The sequence below is a fragment of the Pleurodeles waltl genome, chromosome 2_2 (assembly GCF_031143425.1).
Source record: "Pleurodeles waltl isolate 20211129_DDA chromosome 2_2, aPleWal1.hap1.20221129, whole genome shotgun sequence".
Taxonomy (NCBI): domain Eukaryota; kingdom Metazoa; phylum Chordata; class Amphibia; order Caudata; family Salamandridae; genus Pleurodeles; species Pleurodeles waltl.
This window is the reverse complement of record NC_090439.1, coordinates 201139681-201157502: the sequence shown is the minus strand read 5'-3', so window position 1 is coordinate 201157502 and position 17822 is coordinate 201139681. Positions and strand designations below refer to the sequence as shown.

The 17822-nt window shown below is 44.0% G+C and overlaps 1 protein-coding gene across 1 annotated transcript in view; it reads right to left on the bottom strand.

Moving 5' to 3' along the window:
• Positions 1–13242: 13242 nt before the first annotated feature.
• The window catches only part of SEC61B (SEC61 translocon subunit beta), a 128539-nt gene continuing 123959 nt past the window's right edge, over positions 13243–17822 (bottom strand). Inside the window, exon 4 of the mRNA XM_069219630.1 lies at positions 13243–13619. Within this exon, the coding sequence (XP_069075731.1) occupies positions 13532–13619 (88 nt within the window). The 3' untranslated portion in view covers positions 13243–13531. The remainder of the gene's footprint in view (positions 13620–17822) is intronic.

Here is a 17822-nt window from a genome sequence, read left to right as displayed (position 1 = left end):
GTCAGCCTAGCACTAGGAGTTGGACTGGTATTTGGAAGCATTTCTAAGATGCCCTCTGGGTATATTTTACAATAAATCCCACACTGGCAGTGTGCATTTATTGTGCTGAGACGTTTGATAGCAAACTTCCCAGATTTCAGTGTAGCCATTATGGAACTGTGCAGTTTGTGTTTGACAAACTCCCAGACCATATACTCTTTATGGCTACCCTGCGCTTAGAAACTGTAGGGGCATAATGCTCATGCATGTATGCCCTCACCTGTGGTATAGTGCATCCTGCCTTAGGGCTGTAAGACCTGCTAGAGGGGTCACTTACCTTTGATACAGGCAGTGGGTTGTGGGCATGGCACTCTGAGGGGAGTGCCATGTCGACTTAGTCTTTTTCTCCCCACCAGCACACACAAGCTGTGAGGCAGTGTGCATGTGCTGAGTGAGGGGTCCCCAGTGTGGCATAATACATGCTGTAGCCCTTAGAGACCTTCCCTGACAACAGGGCCCTTGGTACCAGGGGTACCATTTACAAGGGACTTATCTGTGTGCCAGGGCTGTGCCAACTGTGGAAACAAAGGTACAGTTTAGGGAAAGAACACTGGTGCTGGGGCCTGGTTAGCAGGGTCCCAGCACATTTTCAATCAAAACTTTCATCAACAAAAGGCAAAAAGTCAGGGGTAACCATGCTAAGGTAGGCATTTCCTTACAATTGGATTACTGGAGCAATGTAATTTTACATAAAAAATGTATTTATTGTGGCTTTTAGAGACCGAGGGCCTGATTTGGATGTCGGCGGAGGGGTTACTCCGTTGCAACTGTGATGTCTATCCCCTCCGCCAAAATCTAAGTAGCATAGAAAACAACGGTAGTTAAATTTCAGCAGACAGGATATCAGTCACTGTTTCAACAGAGTAACCCCTCCACTGAGATTTAAATCAGGCCCGATTCTTTTCATGCACTTCAATCCACCTGCAAAAAACATTCACAAAGAAAATGGTAATTTGCAATGCCAAAAGAGTAGCAGCCAAAGCAGAAATACTGGTACTGCCAATGCTGGTTTAATAGCCAGTCTGATACTTTTGTTTGCTCTAGTGAAGTAACTTGGTTTTATGACATTGGCTTTCAAAGCAAAATCCCTGCACATGATAAATATCTGTTGTTCTCTTTTTCCATTCTGAATTGTTACAACTGCATTTTTAAAGTCTTTCCTAAATGTTTATGCTGTGTGCTTGGTAAAGTCTAAAGACTACTTTATGTCCGCAACTCTATCCTATGTAGATAACATGTGGTAATGTTTTTCTCTATTAAAACAAAGAAACCTGCATTGACAGTGCAAATATGTCTGGCTTGAATTTTCACTAATAAGTAAGAGAACTACTGGATGTGTCAATGCGTGTTAATTAAAGATAAAAAAGTAAGTGTGCCCACACAAGCAGGATCTGAACATGAACATTGAGGTGCCCATACTGTGAAATGAACCCAGTGTGTAGCAGCCTTCGACAATTTTCATCTCTTCAGAGGTCAAAGATGTTGGGTGTAGAGTTTGAAGGCATCACCCAGAATCTGCATGTTCAGAAATGAAATCAGCCATGCACAACTGTCCCAGGGAGTACAGGGGCTTTATGAACGACATGACCAAAGGCAGTGCACATCAGTTTTGGGGTGGGAGGAAAATGGACACAGGGTGTTCCCAGAGGCTACCCACTATGCCAAGAGCAGGCTGCACAAGGATACTCCTATGCACTGGATTCCAAGAGTAAAAGTGTTTAGCACACCAAGCCTAAGGAAACACCACCCTACAATTACAGCCTATTACTGGTGCTAGGTGCAGGACAAAGAAAGACCATGTGAGGCATATTCTGGGGGCCCGGATTGAGCATGGGCATGGCTCGGGGCAAAGCACAGTGGGTTGAATGATTACTGGGGCTGGGCATATGTTAAGCCAAGAGACAATGAAGGACTTGTTCTCACTGTGCCACACTACTTAGGGTGTATCGCTCACTGAAAAAGCCAAATTATTGTATTGTATTGTATTGTAATCGTATTTATATAGCGCTTACTACCCCTGACGAGGCGTCGAAGCGCTTTTCGATGAGTAGCACGCTACTCTGGAACCCAACAAGAATTAGTGATGGATTAGTATTGTTAGATAATGAGTACAGTTTTAGTATTATTATGAGTTAATCTGAGCCGCAGATATGAGAGTTTGTTAGTTAGATTGACTGGAGTAATGGAGGGGTGGAGGAGGAAAGAAATCCAGAAGTGTTAATTGGGAATATATCCTTCATTTACTCAACCCAAAGGCTTGGGATGAGTAAAGGGGGGCGGAGGGGGAAGAGTATGTGGAAGGGTTAGGGAGAGCATAGTAGGAGGGTGAGATGAATGCAGGAGAATTTAGTAGGGTTGTGTGGGAGGTCACAGAGGTAGAGTGAGGTTTGGTGAGTTAGATGTGGAAGTGGAGGGAAGAGCTTAGGCAGAGATATTTAGGAGATGAAAGTGGTAGAAGGGATTTGGGATGAGTCAGAGTGAGAATGGAGGATAGTTTGATAGAGACATGACATAAGAGTGATGAGTAGATAAGTGTGATAAGATGAGAGCAGGAATTCATAGATATCTAGTATAACAACCCACCCAGGAGCCATGCAATGATCAACGAACATGCCAAGCACAGAAACAACATATACACATACATACATATATATACACACACACACTACATAATTAGAATCATGGGTAAAAAATACTTAGTCAGACAGGTTTAAAGAGTGTGTGTGTATTTTATTGTTATGACATAGTAGCAATACATATTTTCCAAAGAAACTATAAATAAATAGAAATATACATATGATCTGAAAAAAATATTTATCCACATAGGCATATGCAGTTCATAGTTGTTTGAAAAAGGTGGTTATGAAGGAAAGAGCCAACTCTTGAGTAGTTTTCTGAAGACAAGAAAGTTATCTGTGGCTCTTATAGTTGGGGGTAATGAATTCCATAGTTTGGCTGCTTGGACGGAGAAGGATGTACCACCTATAGTCTTTTTCTTGTATGGTGGTGTTCTAAGGCGGGGTGCCAATCTTGAGCGGAAGGTTCTTTGTTGGATGTATTTTGTAATTTTCTTTCTGATAAAAAGCGGTCCTGTTCCATGTATAGCTTTGTGGGTGATTCAAAGCAGCTTGAAAGTGCATCTTCTGGCAACGGGTAACCAGTGTAGTGCTCTCAAGGCAGGGAAGATGTGGGCTTGCGGCTTTATATGTAGTAGTAGCCTGGCTGCGGAATTCTGGATACGTTGTAGTTTTTTCATAACAGATAGTGATGATCCATGGTAGAGGCCATTGGCATAATCCAGTTTTGATAGTACAAGCGAGATAGTAGCTTGCACCTTGTGTGGAAATCCGAGGTGGGGGAAGATGCGTCGTAAAGTCTTTAAGGTGATGAAGCTTGTGCGTGCTAATTTGTCTACTTGGGCATTCATAGATAGCTTGGAATCCATGGTGATTCCTAGGTTTTTAACTTGCTTGGATAATTGAGGAGGTGGTCCGAGATCGTCAGGCCAGACGGACAGAGGGTCATAATGTTTCCAGTCACCACATATGAGTATTTCTGTTTTGGAGGTATTTAGTTTGAGATGGCTCCAGGTCATCCACTGATCAACGGCTCTGAGGCAACTGAAGATTTGTGAGTTTTCAATGTTTTTGGGGCCGTCTAATTTAAGTAGTATTTGTGTGTCATCTGCATAGTTGTAGCATGTGAGATGGAAATCATTGATCAGTTCTGGTAAAGATATCATGTAGATGTTGAAAAGCAAAGGTGAGATGACTGACCCTTGGGGGACCCCTGATTTTGTGATTTAGGGTTCGGACGAGAAGGGGGGCGAGTGGATGATATTCGCTCTTTTTTGAAGATAGGAAGTAATCCAGTCGAGAGCAATCCCTTGTATGCCGGCTTCGTGGAGTCTTTGAGTTAGGGAGTCATGGTCAACCGTATCAAAGGCAGCTGAGAGGTCCAAGAGAAGTAGTGCAGCAACTCCATTTCGGTCGACTATGTTTTTAAGATCGTCCCAGATTGCTATGAGTGCCGATTCAGTGCTTCTTCCTGGGCGGAATCCAGTTTGGAAGTCTGAAAGTATAGAATTATCTTCAATGAATTGTGACATCTGGGCGAATGCTGCTCTTTCTATCAATTTGCCCAGGAAAGGTCCATTTGTGATTGGTCTGTAGTTGTTGGGGTCTTGCGGGTCTAGGTTTGTTTTCTTTAATAAAGGTCATATGTATGCCCTTTTTCAGGTCTGCAGGAAAGGTTCCTGAAGTTAAAGAGTTGTTGATGATTCTTCTTATAGGTGTGGCAGCAGAAGTAGATAGCAGGATGTTCTTGAAGATTTGTGGTGGGCAAGGGTCAGAAGGGCAACCAGAAGGTCTGCTTGCTTTGACCAAATCCATAAATTCATCCTGGGATATTTGTTTGAAGGACTGTAGAGGTTGGGATGGTTTATTCTTAAAGGGTATTTTAGTAAGGGGGTTGGTGCTGATGGTTTTCTTCTGTTTTAAATAGGAGTCCAATGTGTCTGCCTTGGTTGTGTAGTGAGTTGCCAATTTGTTTGTGAAATCTTGAGTGGTGGGATGACTTCCTTCCATGCATGTAGGTTTTTGAAATTTATTGAGAATTTTATAAAATTCCTTTGTTGTAGATTGAGCATTTTGAATTCTGTCTGAGTAGTATTTTTTTTAGCTTTTTTGATTGATGATTTGTATATCCTGTTAAGTTTGTGTAGCTGCAGTTTGTCTTGACTGTTGTTTGTTTTGAGCCAGGTCCGCTGCAAATTTCTGATTTGTTGCTTTATCTTTTTAAGTTCTGTGTTTCTCCAAGGTGTTGGTTTTCTTTTGTTGTGTTTAGTTTTTCATACAGGGAGTGCAGAATTATTAGGCAAGTTGTATTTTTGAGGATTAATTTTATTATTGAACAACAACCATGTTCTCAATGAACCCAAAAAACTCATTAATATCAAAGCTGAATATTTTTGGAAGTAGTTTTTAGTTTGTTTTTAGTTTGTTTTTAGTTTTAGCTATGTTAGGGGGATATCTGTGTGTGCAGGTGACTATTACTGTGCATAATTATTAGGCAACTTAACAAAAAAAAATATATACCCATTTCAATTATTTATTATTACCAGTGAAACCAATATAACATCTCAACATTCACAAATATACATTTCTGACATTCAAAAACAAAACAAAAACAAATCAGTGACCAATATAGCCACCTTTCTTTGCAAGGATACTCAAAAGCCTGCCATCCATGGATTATGTCAGTGTTTTGATCTGTTCACCATCAACATTGCGTGCAGCAGCAACCACAGCCTCCCAGACACTGTTCAGAGAGGTGTACTGTTTTCCCTCCTTGTAAATCTCACATTTGATGATGGACCACAGGTTCTCAATGGGGTTCAGATCAGGTGAACAAGGAGGCCATGTCATTAGATTTCCTTCTTTTATACACTTCCTTGCCAGCCACGCTGTGGAGTACTTGGACGCGTGTGATGGAGCATTGTCCTGCATGAGAAGCATTTTTTTCTTGAAGGATGCAGACTTCTTCCTGTACCACTGCTTGAAGAAGGTGTCTTCCAGGAACCAGCAGTAGGACTGGGAGTTGAGCTTGACTCCATCCTCAACCCGAAAAGGCCCCACAAGCTCATCTTTGATGATACCAGCCCAAATCAGTACTCCACCTCCACCTTGCTGGCGTCTGAGTCGGACTGGAGCTCTCTGCCCTTTACCAATCCAGCCACGGGCCCATCCATCTGGCCCATCAAGACTCACTCTCATTTCATCAGTCCATAAAACCTTAGAAAAATCAGTCTTGAGATATTTATTGGCCCAGTCTTGACGTTTCAGCTTGTGTGTCTTGTTCAGTGGTGGTCGTCTTTCAGCCTTTCTTACCTTGGCCATGTCTCTGAGTATTGCACACCTTGTGCTTTTGGGCACTCCAGTGATGTTGCAGCTCTGAAATATGGCCAAACTGGTGGCAAGTGGCATCGTGGCAGCTGCACGCTTGACTTTTCTCAGTTCATGGGCAGTTATTTTGCGCCTTGGTTTTTCCACACGCTTCTTGCGACCCTGTTGACTATTTTGAATGAAACGCTTGATTGTTCGATGATCACGCTTCAGAAGCTTTGCAATTTTAAGAGTGCTGCATCCCTCTGCAAGATATCTCACTATTTTTGACTTTTCTGAGCCTGTCAAGTCCTTCTTTTGACCCATTTTGCCAAAGGAAAGGAAGTTGCCTAATAATTATGCACACCTGATATAGGGTGTTGATGTCATTAGACCACACCCCTTCTCATTACAGAGATGCACATCACCTAATATGCTTAATTGGTAGTAGGCTTTCGAGCCTATACAGCTTGGAGTAAGACAACATGCATAAAGAGGATGATGTGGTCAAAATACTCATTTGCCTAATAATTCTGCACTCCCTGTAGTGGTATTAGGACATCAAAAGCTTCCTGTAGCAACTCAAAGTTTTGGTACAGAATTAATTGTATCTAGATCTGTGTTTGCTGTTAGTTGTGTTTCTAAGTGACCCAAATTGAGTTTGCTCCATGGTCGATAGGTGTATGTATGTAAGTACTTGTGAGGTGTGTTGATTTCTGGAGTTGTATGTTGGAAAGTTATCATATGGTGGTCTGACCAGGTGGTTGGTGTGATGCTGTGTATAGTAACGAGTTCAGGCTTAGCAAAAATTATGTCTAGGATGTGACCAGCGATGTGTGTGGGATTGTGTACAATCTGATGTAGGTTCAATGCGAGTAGGCCAGTGGTGATAGCTTTTGGATGGGGCATATTGGGTTTGTCAAACCAAATGTTTAGATCCCCAAGAATGCATAGATTGGAGCATAGTGTAATAAGGTTTGAAACTGTGTCAAGAAAAGCATCTGGGAAAGTGGAGTTGTTAGGTGGACGTCTGTAAAGGAGCAGAAAGTTACAGGAGGAAGTCGGAGTAGGGTGGCATCTGGTAAGGAGGGCTTCACAACCTTGTATGGAGATGTCTGTTTTACTGAGGTTCATTGCCTGTTTGAAAATAATAGCTAGTCCACCTCCTCTCTTGCCTATACGGTTTTGTGTGATGGTTTGATAGCCCGCAGGAACGGCTTCGTGCAACACTGGTGCCATGTCATCTCCCAACCAGAATTCAGTAATGAATAGTAAGTCAGGTTGTGTGTCTGTGAGCAGGTCGTAGATGTGGTGCTTGTTTTTTGAGAGTGATCGAGCATTTATGAGCTGGCAGTTTAGAAAAGGTGTGTTAGTGGTAGTGTTGTTTTGTTTAGTAGAAGGGTAAGTAGTGTAATGTGAGCTTGAAGCAGGAGTGTTGCTAGTTGTGATAACTGTTTGAGGCTCACAATAGTCTTGCTTTTCAATATAGTGTTCCTCGTCCAGCAGGTTAAGGAGGCATTTTGTTGGGTCTCTGTGTGTGGGTGGTGGACTTGGTGGCTGAGAGAGCCATGAGGAGTGTAGTGTTTTTTGTAGGGTAGTCTTATTATGTAACAGACAAGGGGATGCGAGGCTGCTATGAGTGGCATGTTTATTATTTTGTTTGTGTTTGTTTAGTGTGGATGGAGTATGGGTTAGGGGTGGTGGACGAGCATGTGGATCATGATGTAAGGCTCTAAATTGTGCAATGGAGGAGAGGCGAGTGAATGAAAGTTGCTTTGTGGTAGGTGTTTGTGAAGAGGGGGGGTAGGGGTGGAGATAGGATGGAATTTGTATTCTTTGTGTAGTCCTGGGGGTGGGAGTGGGTATGACGATGAGTGTAATATAAGTTTGTGTTGCTTTGATGTGCTGATGTTTGTGGTCGGTATTGTTTTTGTGGAATAATGAGAGGGGATATTGGTATAGTTGTTTTTGGTGAGGAATTTTTATGTGAGTTAGTGCTGCTAAGTGGAATTTGAGTGTTAGATGGGGTGTTGATGCGTTTTGGAGATGAATGTATGAGGTGTGTAAGAGGTGATGGGTGTGTGTCAGGGAAGTAAGTATTAGTTGTGATGACCGGAAGAGGTAATGTGTGGTGGAGTGAAATGTGGGGATTGTATGGTTGTGTGTAATTGGTGAAGAGAGAGGAAGAGTGTTTGTAGATGATGTGTTTGAAGGCAGGGTTTGGGCATCGTTGTGATGACAGGGGGTCTGTGTGGAGCGAACAGCGGATAGTGTTGTTGGTTAGTATCAGCAGAGAGTGTGTATCTGGGAAACCTAAACTGAGAGAAATGTATGTTGTAGTTTTGTATTGTGTGGGTGGTGGCAGGTTGTGTTAGTGGGAGTGGACAGAGTAGTGTTTGCTGTGAGAATGAAGGTGTTTGACTGTAGTAGTTGTGGGGGGTATGTGTATATGTGTTGAATGTAGGGTATTGTGTTGGGTGATGGGGCAATGCAATCTGTCTGTGGTCAGTTTGTGATGCATGAGTTGGATACCTTTGTAGAATATGTGTTTGCATGTTGAGGGATGTGTAGGGGCTGGAACCATTCATGGTCATATGTGAATTATGTGAATTGGGCAGCATTTCTGGCCCTAGTCCCTACCTGTCCCGAACAGGCCCAAACAGACAACTGCCCTTGTCCTCTCCGCCCTTTGCTGAGACGCCCGGGCTGAGACGCCTTGAATCCTAGCCTTTTATAGCCCTAATGGCCTATAAGAAGCCATTCCTAACCCTAGCCAATCCAATTTCAACCCTTAATTTAGCCAACTAATGGGAGACCCAGCCCTAATCACCAGTCATAGCCCTATTCCTGACCACCAAACACAGCCCCAGCCCTAAAACCAGCAACCAATCAGAATCCCAGCCCTATCGACCAATCACAGCCCTAGAACCAACAGCCAATCAGAATCCCAGCCCTATCCACCAATCACAGCCCTAGAACCAACAGCCAATCAGAATCCCAGCCCTATCCACCAATCACAGCCCTAGAACCAACAGCCAATCAGAATTTCAGCCCTATCCACCAATCACAGCCCTAGAACCAACAGCCAATCAGAATCCCAGCCCTATCCACCAATCACAGCCCTAGAACCAACAGCCAATCAGAATCTCAGCCCTATCTACCAATCACAGCCCTAGAACCAACAGCCAATCAGAAACTTAGCCCTATCCACCAATCACAGCCCTAGAACCAAGAGCCAATCAATCAGAATCCCAGCCCTATCCACCAATCACAGCCCTAGAACCAACAGCCAATCAGAATCCCAGCCCTATCCACCAATCACAGCCCTAGAACCAACAGCCAATCAGAATCCCAGCCCTATCCGCCAATCACAGCCCTAGAACCAAGAGCCAATCAGAATCTCAGCCCTATCCACCAATCACAGCCGTAGAACCAACAGCCAATCAGAATCCCAGCCCTATCCACCAATCACAGCCCTAGAACCAACAGCCAATCAGAATCCCAGCCCTATCCACCAATCACAGCCCTAGAACCAACAGCCAATCAGAAACTCATCCCTATCCACCAACCACAGCCCTAGAACCAACAGCCAATCAGAATCTTAGCCCTATCCACCAATCACAGCCCTAGATCCAACAGCCAATCAGAATCTCAGCCCTATCCACCAATAATAACTGCATCCCTGGAGCTAGCAACCAATGAAACACTGTCTCCAAACAACCTATCACAACAGCATATGCAACAACCAAAAGGAACTTATATAAGGAGCAAGTTAACTGAACTCCAGTCCCTGTGGGCAGGGGGAAAGGCAACTGCTGCTCTATTCAGAATCTCCTTGGATACAGACAGGCTGAATCCACACTTCCAAGCTAGCAGAGTCTACTTTCCAGGTAAGGGGGAGATTGTTTAAGAGACAAACACTGCAATAGTGCTGGGCGCACACTCTAAAATCAGGCTTTTTTAAAGGCAAAAATACAGGGGGGCAGACAGTTTTTAAGCACAATTTAAATCACACAAACAGATTAAAACAGTCTCCTAAAACCACACTCTGCAAGATGTATGTAGCCTTTTTACTTAGAAGAGGGGGAAAAAAAGGGGGGGGTGGAGGGGGCACAAACTAGCAAGGAAATTCACACAGTCACGGCAAAAACGATTAAAAAAAAAAACACCACTTTAAAAGAGGCCAGGCTGCCTGAAACACAGAGTCCACTGTAAAACAAACAGTTTTGAACAAATAATACTATTTACCCAGAAAATTCTTTGGGCTCCTTACCTAGGTCTTTTTGCAGTCCTTGAACACTGGGCTGTATCAGGACACAGGGGAGATGCACAGAGGAACACAAAATGGAGGTGCCTGTATTGGCCTTCCCTCCACAAACTTAAGGAGCCAGAGCAGGTGGGGGGGGGGGCGGCTCTCAGGTGCAGCAGAGACTCAGGGAGCCAATCAGCTAAGTCCAGTCCCTGTGGGCAGGGGGAAAGGCAACTGCTGCTCTATTCAGAATCTCCTTGGATACAGACAGGCTGAATCCACACTTCCAAGCTAGCAGAGTCTACTTTCCAGGTAAGGGGGAGATTGTTTAAGAGACAAACACTGCAATAGTGCTGGGCGCACACTCTAAAATCGGGCTTTTTAAAGGCAAAAATACGTGGGGGCAGACAGTTTTTAAGCACAATTTAAATCACACAAACAGATTAAAACAGTCTCCTAAAACCACACTCTGCAAGATGTATGTAGCCTTTTTACTTAGAAGAGGGGGAAAAAAAGGGGGGGCACAAACTAGCAAGGAAATTCACAGTCACGGCAAAAACGATTTCTTTTTAAAAACACCACTTTAAAAGAAGCCAGGCTGCCTGAAACACAGAGAGTCCACTGTAAAACAAACACTTTTGAACAAATAATACTATTTACCCAGAAAATTCTTTGGGCTCCTTATCTAGGTCTTTTTGCAGTCCTTGAACACTGGGCTGTATCAGGACACAGGGGAGATGCACAGAGGAACACAAAATGGAGGTCAAATTAGGCCAAAAAGGCTTTCAGGTTGCTTGTGCTCTTACCTGGAAGGGGACCAGGCCTGGCAGTTAGAGCTAGACTATTTAGTGGAACAAGACCAGAACTGATTTGCATTTGGCTAATCTTTCTAGAGTGACATAGGCGAAAAATGGTAACTGGAATGCAGCCTGAATGATCACCAGTGGCTGAGAAAACTTCAAAATTCCATTGACAACTGTTTGCTGGAGACAAAATGCCATGCACTCTGTGCAAGCACACAAGCAGTGCTCAGTGAATTCTGGTTTGTTAATCTGTCAATCACATTTTGCTTACAACAGCATACAGTATGCGGGCAATGGGTCAGTCCATTAGACCCACCAGCTCCCTTTACTTTGGATAACTGCACAAAGCCTGTGTACGTGGTTTACTTCTTTCTAAAAAATAATTGCTCCTCAGTGACAAAACTGGTTCAAAAGTTTTTAATATTTTATATTAATTTTACTTGGGTGATATTGAGGACTACTGTGGGATTTTTGGGTTCAGGGATGGGCAATGTTTAGGGTGATGAGGGCTTTTAATGGTCAAGAATGTTTGGAGTTTGGACATAGAAAGGGGGGTTTAGGGTTCAGAGATGGGTGAAGTTGGAATGTAGGGGTTGTGAAGAGTTTTGGGGGATCACAGATGAATAGTGTTTAGGTGTGGGAGGTGTTTTAGGTTTCAGGGATGGATGGAGTGTAAGGGTGTTTAGGGGTTTTCAGGTTCATAGATGGACACAGTTTAGGGGCCAGTTATGTTTTTTTAAGGTTCAATTATGGGTAGCAGCTTGGGTGGTGAACTGTTTTTAGGGTGGTTCAGAATGAGGTGGAGTTTAGGGTGATGTGGGGTATTAAGGATTCAGGGATAGGTGGAGTTTAGACGTTTAAGGTTTTTAGGGTTCAGGGATGAATAGTTTAGGGTGATGAGGAGTTCTTATGGGTCAAAGCTGACTGGTGTTTAAGGATGGTGAGGGTGTTTTAGGGTTCAGGAATGGGTGGAGTAGTGAGTGAGTGACTTCATGGTGAAGTGTAGGTTAGATGTGTTAGGGGGGTTTGGAGGGCATGGATTGATGGTGTTTGGGCAGCAATGGATGGTGTTTACAGCTGGTGATTGGTCAGCAAATTAAAAGCATCCGAAGTAATTGTTTGACAATGTAAAAGAGATTAAAATGAAATAGTCCCCTCCAGTAAAGCACTGAAGTATCTCAGACAAAACAGTTTCTGAAAATAAGATCCGCGACCACTTCCTTTACACTTAAAAAACAGAAGCATTCAAAAGCCAATTTCGACCAAAAAGACATTCTATAAACTGGTTTCTATGAAAAGGTAAATGCCATTTATTCTGAAAATTTCCATTTAACAGTTTAGATGGAACAGTTTCTCAGTAATCGCATTCTACGATTTCGTTTTTTCTATGAAATCACATGCAACAGTTACAGAGATCGTAATGTTACAAATACCCAAGGAGTAGCTAGTGTTATTTTTTTTTTTTTTTTAATAAGGAGAGACTCCTTGGTAAGATTAAAAACATATCATGGCGCTTAGTGAGAGATTATGTCTCTGTCTAGGAGGGCAGATAGATCACATAGTAAAGTATAATATATGCACGTAACCTAGGAGGGTTGCCTCTCCATTGATTAAAAAAAAAAAAGCATATGGCAACCACGTTCAGGTGCTAAATTTTATTTATTGAATTATTGTGGCTCATGCTTGCAATAAAAAATTCAAAAAACATTGCACCAAGCTTTCAAGGCCAGACCTGGCAACTTTGGCAATAATTGTTTTTGTTGCCATTGTAGCCATACAGAGGTTCACAAACGTATACATTCAGTTTCAACTATACCCATCTGGGTGAACAAGCAGCACTGCTCCATTTTCAGTCACAAAATCCTATTACTCACTAGGATCAATTGGCCCACGTGTACTGTGGGAGAGTATGCCTGTGCAGATAGAGTAGTGACATACCAGCAAAACAATGTTTTCCTAAAGTCTTACTACCACAATTGCAATCAGTACTGCCTGTGGTTTATTTCATGTCTGAATTATTGCAGTGCATATTGGGATTCATATTAAAATGCACACATTACGTTTTAGTGCTGCAGTCAGATAGCTACACAGAAACAAGCTCTAAAGGATCCAACCATGCAGCTAACCGAAGGACCCAAACTACCTCCTGGTTTCGGTGAGAAAACGGTTTAAAATTGCTTTTCTTTAATTCTTGCCATTTCTCAGATGTTCTCTGTGAAAAACCTTGCAAAAGTCATGTGGTCTGCAACACTAAATCAGTAATAACATATTCAAGGAAGGAAGTACTTTTTTTTATTTTTTTTGCACTGGATTAGAAACATTGCACAACAACATTCATTACATGTTCAGAGTCCAAGCTGCCAAATTAAGAATTCATTAGCCGTCAGTAAATATGTCAAGATTTGTGGATTAAAACAGCTCAACAAACTTTTTGAGTCCTTAGAAGTTTTATTTCATGCTAGGTGGAACAGCATTCTTTTCCAGAAAGTTCTTATCTAATTTGTATGTTTGGTCCAAGATGAAGATATTCAAGCCGCCAGAAAACTGGGCATCTTATTCTAAGATCTTGTGTACTTGCCCCAGATGTGCAGCATAAAAACAGAAGCAATGAAAAGCAGACTCATCACCAACACTGGAACAGGCCCACTAGAAGTACAGAAAAATAACAGAAAATGTCAAACGTTACTTAATTGCTTAGATGGCTAATTGGTAGACATGTAAAACTTTGTGGACATACATTAGGAATTAATATTAAAATAAAAAAACAGGTCATTGAAAAAGGATCAATGAGATGAACATGTTACTTACCTTCCGTAACAAATTATCTGGTAGAGACATAGTTGCAGATTCCTTACCTTAGAATTTCCCCCAGGCATCAGACTGGATCTGGAGATTTTTTTCTTCGAGCAGTACCCTTGTGAGCAGTCAGGTGGCGTCGGGCGACTGTGTGCGTTGTGATCGCTGTGATGATGTCGCAGTGGTATATAGGCGCCACCCCGGAGCGAGGACTTCAGCTTCTTTTCATGACTTTCCACGCCCCTAGCAAGGAGCCATGAAGAACACGGATAGTGGTGCGCCAAAACTAGGGCTCTGAAAAGGGAGTCCTTGACCCTGCAAATCAGTTTGCAGTGGGAAGGATGGGTGGGTCAGTAAGGAATCTGCAACTAGAATGTGTCTCAACCAGATCATTTGTTACTGAAGATAAGTAACTTGTTCATCTGACAGTGGCTTCCAGTTGCAGATTCTCTATTTTATAATTGATACCGAAGCAATACCATCCTTTCAGAGGTGGGCTGCGAACTAAGATCAGACTAAAAAGTCCTGTAGTACCTAATGGGCAAAGTAGCAGTCTCTACGGACATGACTGTCCAGGCAGTAGTGCTTTGTGAACGTGTGCAGGGATGCCAACGCTGCTGCCTGGAAGATATCAAGGACCAGAACTCCACATACCAACATAGTGGTTGCAGCAGTTGTTATGGTGGAATGAGCAGGCAAATCCTCAGGAGTTGCTTTTTTGCCAAAGTGTAGCCCATCTTGTTGTAGAGGATAACCCATTGAAGGATGGTCCGCTTCTGCACTGCTCGTCCTTTCTTCGCACTCACATAATCAAGAAAGAGTTGATCGTCCACTCAGAAGTCCTTGGTACAATTGAGATAGAACGCCAACACTCTTTTTGGATCCATATGGTGGAGTCTCTCCTCATGAGAAGGATTTAGGTGTGCGTAAAAAGTAGGCAAAGTGATGGATTGGTCTACATGAAACAGCGTACTTTAGGAAGAAAAGAGGCACTAGTATGAAGCACCACTTTGTCAGGATGGACAGATAGAAATAGTGGCTTTGAATTAAGAGTGTGGAGCTCACTCACTCTGTGAGCAGAGGTGATGGCAATAAGAGACTGTCTTTAAAGTGAGAAGCCGCAATGGACAATTATGTGGTGGCTCAAAAGGAGCCCACATAAGGTATGCAAGTACAGGTTCAAATGCCACAGCGGCATTATCAACGGGGAAGGTGGGAACATGTGAGTGAGTCCCTTAAGAAACCTCCCAACGATGGGAGATTTGAACAAGGATGGTTGATCTGGCAGTCTAAGAAAGGCAGAGAAGGCAGATAGGTACCCTTTAAGGGTGCCGAAAGCAGAGCCCTTCTGGGCAAGAGAGAGAATGAACAGTAAAACCTCAGATAGAGGTGCAGAATGGGGGAATCAGCAGATTTGTTGGTACACCATGCCACAAATTTGTTCCAACGACGGGCATATACCCTTTTGGGGAGGGAAGCCTGGCTGCCAAGATTACTCTGCAGACTTCGGGCGGAACGTCGAAAGCTGTCAACTGACACCGCTCAATCTCCACACAAAGAGGTGGAGACTGGACAGGTTCGGGTGGAGAACGGTTTCCTGCTACTGCGATAGAAGATCCTACCGAAGGGGCAGTCCGATCGGAGGATCGATGGCCATGCTCAGAAGCTTAAGATACCATACTCTTTGTGCCCACTCTGAAGCCACAAGAATGACTTGGGCCCGGTCGTTCTTGATCTTCTTTAGAACTCTGGGCAGACGTGGTATGGGCAGGAAGGCATAAAGGAGGCCTGTTTTCCACTCGAGATGAAAAGCGTCGCCGAGCAAGTGCTGCCTTGGAAACTCTAACACGCAAAACAGCTGACATTGCGCATTCTCTGCGGAGGCGAACAGATCTAACCAAGGCTCTCCACACTGATGAAAGAGACCTTGCGCCACCTCCGTATGGAGACGCCATTCGTGATCGACCATACAACGACGGATGGGTTAGTCTGCTCTGGCGTTCAGAGAGCCCGCCAGATTTGAACCACCAAGGATATGCCCTGATGTTCCAGCCATGTCCAGAGGCATAGAGCTTTTTAACAAAAAGAGTCCACGACCCTACTCTACCCTGCTTGTTCCAGTACCCCATGGAGGTGGTGTTGTCCGTGAACACCTGCACCATTTTCCCTTGTAGAGAGGAAAGGAATGCTTTCAATGCAAGCCTGATCACCCTAAGCTCCACAAGACTGATGTGGAGCCCGGAGCCTGATGGAGACCAGACACCTCTAATCTCCGCCTCCCACATGTGGCTGCCCCATTCCAGGAGTGACATATCCTTCACCACTGTGAAATCTGGTTGGAGATGGGAGAGGGGCCTGCCTCTGTCCCAACCGCGATTCGAAAGTCACAACTGCAGATCTTTTGCAGTTCCCTCCGATATCTAGACCATGTTGGAGAGATCCCCTGATGCTGCGCCCACTGGAACTTCAGGTCCCACTGCAGAGACTGCATATGCCATCTGGCATGTGTGATCAGCAGGATGCAGGAGGCAATGAGGCCCAGCAGCTTCAGAGTCATTCTCACCAAAACCAAGGATAGAGGCTGAAACATCGGTATCATAACCTTAATATCCTGGTAAAGGAAGCTGGCTCTGTATATACTATATCAAAATGAGATATAATGTGCACAGAGCCCAGGGGTTCCCCAAGAGGCTTGATGGAGGCAATAACAGATAACACTAATGCTCTACTTGTGGTAGTGTGGTCGAGCAGTTAGGCTTATCAGAGGGTAGTGTAAGGCATTTGTTGTACACATACAGGCAATAAGAGAAACACACACTCAATGGCTTAACTCCAGACCAAGAGGATTTTTATATAGAAAAATGTTCTTTCTTAATTTATTTCTAGAACCACAAGAATAATTTAGCAGGTATAGGAAGTTGGCTCTGTATACACTATCTCAAAGTAAGAGATAGTGTTCATAGAGTCCACGGGTTCCCCTTAGAGGGTGATAGTGGCAACATTAGATAATACTAATGCTCTATTTTGTGGTAGTGTGGTCGAGCAGTAGGCTTATCAGAGAGTAGTGTTAAGCATTTGTTGTACGCACACAGGCAATAAATGAGAAACACACACTCAGACAACTCCAGGCCAATAGGTTTTATACAGAAAAATATATTTTCTTAATTTATTTTAGAAACACAAGATTCAGGATTTGAGGTAAGTACATAAAATGCAAGGTACTTCACACAGGTAAGGAAAGAACTTTGATTTAAAACAGTAGTACACACAGTTTTAGTTAAAATGGCAATAAGCTATTTTAAAAGTGGACACTGCAAAAATCAACAGTTCCTCGGGGAGGTAAGTTTGGTTGAGTTTCTCAGGTAAGTAAAGCACTTACACAGTCAGTTTCCTGGACATAGGCAGCTCACCGTTGGGGGTTCAAGGCAACCCCAAAGCCACTGCACCAGCAACACAGGGTCTGCCAGGTGCAGAGGTCAAAGGAGGGCCCCAAACACATAGGCGCTTAAGAAGAACAGGGGTGCTCCGGTCCTAGTCTGCTTACAGGTAAGTCCCTGCGTCCTCTGGGAGCAGACCGGGGGGTTGTGTAGAGCACTAGGGGGGAACACAACAAGCCCACAAAACACACCCTCAGCGGCACAGGGGCGACCGGGTGCAGTAGGCAAAGTAGGTGTCGGGTTTGCTATAAAAAGCAATGGAGGGACCCGGGAGTTACTTAGGCGATGCAGGCAGGGCACGGGGGGCTTCTCTGGCCAGCCACCAACTGGGCTAGGATGAGGGCCGCCTGCTGGTCACTCCTGCACTGGTAGGTGGTTTCTCTCGGTCCTGGGGGCTGCGGGTGCAGTGCTCGGTCCAGGCATCGGTTTCCTTTGTTACCAGGCAGTCGTGGTCAGAGGGTGGGCCTCTGGATCCTCTCTGCAGGAGTTGCTGTGGGGGTACAGGGGGTGGGGGGTCGACTCAGGGTGTCCACGTCATTGGAGTCGCCTGGGAGTCCTCTCTGCGGCGTTTGTTGTCCTGGACTCGAGCCGGGGGCGTCGGGTGCAGAGCGTGAAG